At 41.7% G+C, this 6,384-nt stretch overlaps 1 protein-coding gene across 1 annotated transcript; it reads right to left on the minus strand.

Annotated features, from left to right (window-relative positions):
• Window positions 1-2,364: 2,364 nt before the first annotated feature.
• On the minus strand, window positions 2,365-3,611 carry LOC306658942 (uncharacterized protein C11orf24-like; the record flags this gene model as incomplete). The annotated part of the gene is given in 4 exon segments (XM_079136223.1): window positions 2,365-2,506; window positions 2,509-3,068; window positions 3,070-3,535; window positions 3,566-3,611. Coding segments are annotated over 4 exon segments (1,101 nt in total). The 3' UTR covers window positions 2,365-2,477.
• Between the last annotated feature and the right edge of the window lie 2,773 nt (window positions 3,612-6,384).

The raw sequence follows: 6,384 nt of genomic DNA on the forward strand, positions 1-6,384 counted from the left end.
TGTTTCAGTTTACATGGGGGCTCGACTTACTTTTATGTCACAGATTCCAAAAAATACATTTGCGTCTCTTATTAAAGTGATTTACAAATCTTTATGCCACTCATTAATGATGTTACCTTTACCAAATTCTCTGAGAGTCATTTGAAAAACTTTTGTGTTCTTCTTTCAGCTTTTATCTAGTGATGCTTTTCCAGGAGGAGAATAGAATCAAAGAACATGTAGGTGGCAAGAAATGTGTATGTTAAGCCTTTAGTATTCAATATCATATTTAAACCTGAGTCCTACTGTATTCTAATGCTTCAGGAAATGTACAGATGACACAAATATGTGAATCAAATGACCTATAAGGGAATAAGTTTTAGCATTAGTTTTTACCATCAGGTAATAGGAGGGTTATTGCTATAGAATGTAAATTATTAGTTCTATTCTAAGTAATGCTCAGACCAAAGAAATTTTGGTGACTAAAGAAGAGGAGAGTAAACAACTGATGAAAGCAAGAAAGACAAAGATTATAGGAAGTAAATTTGGGAAAGAAAGCCAGTGTGTACAGTGGAGGATGGGATATTGAATGCAAACATTGGAAAGGGGAAGAGCAAGACATTTGAGATGTGGGAAGAATTTATAAGTTTCCAGCACCAAAACTTGTCTGAGAGGTAGAGGAATTTTTCATACTTTTCCTGTCTTTCTCACCATTGGAAAACCATTGAATTGACTCAATCACACAGAGCTATGGTGTGTTGACCATAAATAAATATAAACCCCTATGGTTAACTGTTACTGTCTCAGTCAGTAAATAGCTTCATTTTAAGGCAAGAAATTAGTAAATATCAATAAACATGTATTACCCTGTTTTTACTTGATATAAGAATAAAAATAGAACTAGGCTTAAGTACAGATTGTCTATACACATGCATAACAACATCATAATGTATCATTTCAGTAAAAATTTCAAAACAATTTCTAGTAAGGGTACGTTGATTTTTGACCATTAATAATTTAAATTGAACCTTCTCTAAAGTATTGATACTAATTTTAAAATATAAAAATATGCTGTTATTCCCTGCTTAAGAAATGGTGAAGGAAAATCTTTTATGAGAAAATTTTTTAATGTTAAAGATCATCTAATTCAATAGAAGATGAATAAAAAAATTTAAAAGTGAGAGATGATAGAACAAAAGAAGAAAATTAACAAAAAATAGGAATAAAAAATCTTTTTGAGAAATAAAGAGCCTCTTGTCACTGTAGAGATCAAAACTGTTGGCGGTGATGGCTGCTCATTCTTCATATTTGCTCAAGTTGATGGTTGGAGATTGTAAGGCCTGACAACTTTGTGGTTTTCACTTAGCTGCCAACCTTTGTGGCTAGGTTGCACAGCAGGTTGTAGTAGATCTCAGTTTCTAATTACCTGGTATATGGTGAATCAGCACAAAATTGGGTGTTGAAAAATTGTGTATTTCTGTGACAGAGTGGTATAGAGTTCTAAACTGAATATTTTAGTAATTGGGGTTCATACTTGGTGCAACTTTGGGATTCTATGGATGGGTATTTGAGAACATGGAGATACAAGCTAAAGGCATTAAGACTATTTGCAATGAGATATTCACTGAAAACTTTTACCATCTCAGAAAGGAATGGGTTATACAGAAGTCACAAAGGATATTATATAGATGTAACCAGAAGAGAAGTTTTCCAATTCACATCATAATCAAACTGTCTTATATAGAAAGTAAGGAAAGATAAAATACTGATGCCTGACTTCAAGTTATACTAAAGAGCTATAGTAATAAAAACTGGCACAAAAAAGACACATATACCAGAATGGATAGTACTGACATAAAAAAAGACACACAGACCTGTGGTGCACAAAAAAAAAGTCAGAGACAAATGCACAACCATTCAGGCATCTGACCCTTGCCACAGATGCCAAAAACATAATGGAGAGAGACAGCCTTTTAAACCAAAGATGCTGGGAAAACTGGTTTTTCAGGTGTGGAAGAATGTGACTAGTACATTACCTCACAACCTGACCCCAAATCAAAATGGATCAAAGACCTAGAAAGTAAAACAGAACCTATGCAACTCCTAGAGGAAAACATCAAGTTGACACTCCAACATTATTTATTTATTTATTTTTTATTTATTTATATTTTTTATTTATTTATTTATTTATTTATTTTCCTAAGCAGAGAGCAGACTTCACTTTAATTCCGGTTGAGGACTGACACACAGGGCCCAGTGGGCCAGGGCCTGCCCACCGCACCCCGAGGCAGGATCCCCAGCTTCTCCCATGCACAAGATTGTTAATAAAATAATTATGGAAAGCAGCAACTCTTTTGTGATGGCGGAGTTAATCTGACAGCAATTGAACGTGCCTAAGCATCCTGCGTATCTCTGAATTGCACCAAGAGATCTGGAAGCACTTGGTTTGGTTTGAGACAAATGGAAGGCTGAGGAGGGATGGCTGGCGGTGGCCGCCATCACATCTCCGAGTCTGCGTACATGCCCCGATCAGGTAGTCCACCTGCGTGTAGTCCCTCTTCTTGTAGGTCTCGTAGGCTTGCAGGGCAAACAGCACCAGCACTGCGTCGAACAGGGTCACCCTGAGCACCAGCACCTCCAGGAGGAATGTCTTGTTCACCAAGGACGGAGACAGGGGCTCTCTCGTGACTACCAGGTACTGGCCTTGGGTGCTGAATGGGCACATGTCCGTGGGTGTGGGCCCCGGGGAGGCAGCACCAGGTGTGGTCTTGGTTTTCACCTGCTCTGGCGTCGGGTGTGTGTCTGGCCCACCAGCCCCTGGGTGTGACGAAGGGCTTGGCTCAGTTGTGGGGGATGTGGCCTCCACCTCAGGGGTTGGGCTGGGGTGAGGCACTGGCATTATTCTGGCAGTTGGCTCCTCAGCTTGTACCTGGGTGGTGGTCAAGGCCATGGAGGACACTGGAGTCTCGGAGTGGGTGGTGGAGGGACTTGGGGGTGGTGGGCTCTGGGGTAGGTGTGGACCACCCCCTGTGTTGGGCTGGCCTGACAACACCTGGGTGGTGGGACCTTGTGCTTTGGGACTGGTGGGGTGCGGGGCTTGCTGTGGAGCAGGGCGGCAAGTGCTCTGCAGGACGGAGCGTGCTGCTGGGAGGGCTTATGGTCGTCCCAGGAGCAGCCCGGGCCTGCGTGGCCTCTGTGACTGCAGTTGCTGCCCCTGGCCGTGTGCTGCTGCGTAGCCCTCCTGTGAGGGGTGGGCTAAGAGACAGGGGCCCAGGAGTGGCTGTGGATGGGGTCTGCCGTGCAGGTGTGGGGACAGGAGACAGGGAAGCTCTGGAGGCCACGCCATCAGCCACGCCTCCCACAGAAGCTGGAGTGCTCACGTTTGTCCTGTTTGCCGTCTCTGCTGATACCTGAGCAAAGGTGAGGTTGGCTGCCGAAGTCCCTTGGGTCAACATGACAGAAGTACGTGTCACTGTGGTGACTGCCTCCGGAGTCTTGTCATCTGAGTCCACGAACGCATTTTTCTTCACTGACACATCCCGCGTCCTGTTAGGAACTGGCTCCTCAGGTGCCACTTAGTTTCCAGACAAGAGCAACGAGGAAAGCCAAACAAGCACCAGGGCTGTCCACATCTTGTGGGGAGGAAGGGTCCGGGCAGGGCAGGGCAGGGCGCAAGGCTCTCAGGCTGTCAACGTTCCTTTCCGCTTGGCTGGAGGATCAGAGCAGCTGCTCAGGGCGTGCTCGCAGGGTGGGCCATCTTCCTTCTCAGGGAGCTGCGGGCTTGGCACTGCAGTGCTCGCCAGGTAAGTTCTGCTGCGTAGGTGAGCGCAGCTCGGCAAGGGCACCCAGGTGTGGCATGCTTTGTGGCCCATGTGGGACCAAGGGGGATGCTCCCCTGCGGCGACTGATGCATCCTTGCTTCTCAGGGCCCACGAGGGGCCGCCCTTGACAGCCCCACGGCCCTTGTCCTGCTGGGAAGCGACCTTGGCCGGCCAGGGGACATGGCAGGAGGCTGAGCCAAGACGCTTAGGGCAGCAGCCCCTGCTCAGCGCCGCCCTGGCAGCCCGGAAGTCAACACTCCAACATTTAGGCACAGGCAATGCTTTCTCTCTAGGACTCCTAAAGCTCGGGCAATGATTCCAAGAGTTAATCATGGAATGGCATCAAAATTAAAAAATTTCTCCACAGCAAAGGAAACAATGAAAGTAATGTGAAAGAGAACCTATAGAATGGAAGAATAATCTTTACTATCTACACTTCTGATGGAGGATTAATACCTAGAACATAGGAAAAAAACTCAAAAAATCTTACACCACAAAATACAATAACCCAATTATAAATGGGCAAATGAATTAGATGCTTCTCAAAAGAAGAAATAAAATGACCAACAAATATATGAGAAAGTGTCCAACATCATAGCAATTAGGGGAAATGCAAATCAAAATTACACAGAGATTTTATTTAATACCGTCAGAATGGCAGCCCATCAAGAATACAACCATAATAAATGCTAGAGAGGATGGGGAGAAAAAGGAACACTTTATCTTTTGGGGGGATTGTAAATTATGGATACCTTTATAAAATCAGTATGGAGGCTTCTCAAAAGTCTAGGTAATAGAACCAGAACAAAGCTATACCACTCTTGAGTACCTTTCCTAAAGACATAGAGATGTCATATTATAGTGGTACAGACATACCTATGATCATCACAGTAGTCACACTATGAAAACAGCATAGGTAGCTGCCAACAGATGAATGCATAAAGAATACATATATGAACACAGTGGAAATCAGTATGGAGGCTCTTCAAAAGACTAGGCCTGGAGCCACTCAGCTATACCACTCGTTGGTATTTATCCTAAAGATTTAACATCATCACACTACAATGATACATGCATGCCATGTTTATAGCAGCACCAATTCACAATAGCCAAATATTGGAACAGCCTAGTTTTCCATCAGTGATGAATGGGTGAAGAAAAACGTGGCATATATACACAATGGAGTTTTAATTCAGCCATAAAGAAAAATGAAATTATGTCACTTGCAGGAAAATTGGTGACCTAGTGACAATATATTAAGCAAAATAAGTCACTCTCAGAAGGTCAAGGGGCATATTTTTTTCTCTCATATGTGAAAGCTAGAGAGAAAAAAGAAGAAATGTGGGGGCAAAACTCATGGAAATTAAAGAGAGATCCATAGAGGAAAGGAGGATGATGAGGAGGAGGGGAGAAGTGCTAGGGTGGGATATTGGTCATTTTATATTGTTATATTTTGCACATGTATCAATTTGTGACAGATCCCATCATTGTATATAACTGGAGTACACTAATAAAAAGTGTGGAAAAAATCAAAGTAGAAGAGGCTACCCATTTCCCATGAATACATTGACTTTTACTCACATGTAATAAAGGGCCAATTACTTATATATTTGCTATGGTTATGAAACGTATAATCTGGGAAGCATCTCAGTTTCCAGAATTCCATTCTAAGCAATGCAGGCAGCTTCATTGTGCTCCTTCTTTTATGACAAACCTTGGTTTATGTATTGAGTGAGTTCTTTCACTTCTGATATCCAGAATCCAAATGAGAAAAGAACATCGAGTGATAATGGAAGAAAGAGCTCATGCAACAAGGGGAAATCTTCCTTCTGCTACAGAGACCCACCATGCCACATTTCCTAATCCTGGCTGTTTAATGTAAAGTCCAGGGAGTAAATATTGAACAGGGAACATCTTGGGTTATCTTTTACTTCTTCCAGTCATACAAGTTATGCAAATATTAGGTAGCAAAGAATGGAGAAGACCAAAAACACAGAATGAAGAATTGTTCTTTTGCAGTTTTGAAAAAACGTTGTTGGTTCAACTCAAGCAGAAATGAAAAAATTCAATGACCTTGTATAAATTTAAAAACCAAAGGTATTATTATAGACTAATATCACGACAATCAAACTAAGTCAATTGATGAAATCAGTGATGAGAACAAAACTATTCTTCTTACTGAAGCGTAACTATTATCCTTGGCCTTGAACTTTCATTAAAGGTGAAATAAAGTTGGAGAAGTACAAAATTAACAAGATGGAGTATCACAAATATTGCACCATAGTGATGAGGACACTGATAATGATGGTGATGAATTCATTCAGCAAAGAAATAACAGAAATTCTGAACACCTATGTTTTTTCTTGAGAAAAATGAAGAACATGATGGGTAAGGCAAAGGCAATATGTCCTATAAAAATAACTTCGGACTAATAGTCATGATTAACAAAATTCCATGATTTTACTGCAGATATTCAGCCTCCTGGGGTCATCAGAAAAAATGTATATAAATCACGAGAATGCCTTTTTTCATATATTATTGATAATATTACTTAAAAAATAATAACCAAGTGTGGCATTAATGA

Source organism: Sciurus vulgaris (genome assembly GCF_902686455.1).
Source record: "Sciurus vulgaris genome assembly, chromosome: 4".
In the NCBI taxonomy this organism is placed as follows: domain Eukaryota; kingdom Metazoa; phylum Chordata; class Mammalia; order Rodentia; family Sciuridae; genus Sciurus; species Sciurus vulgaris.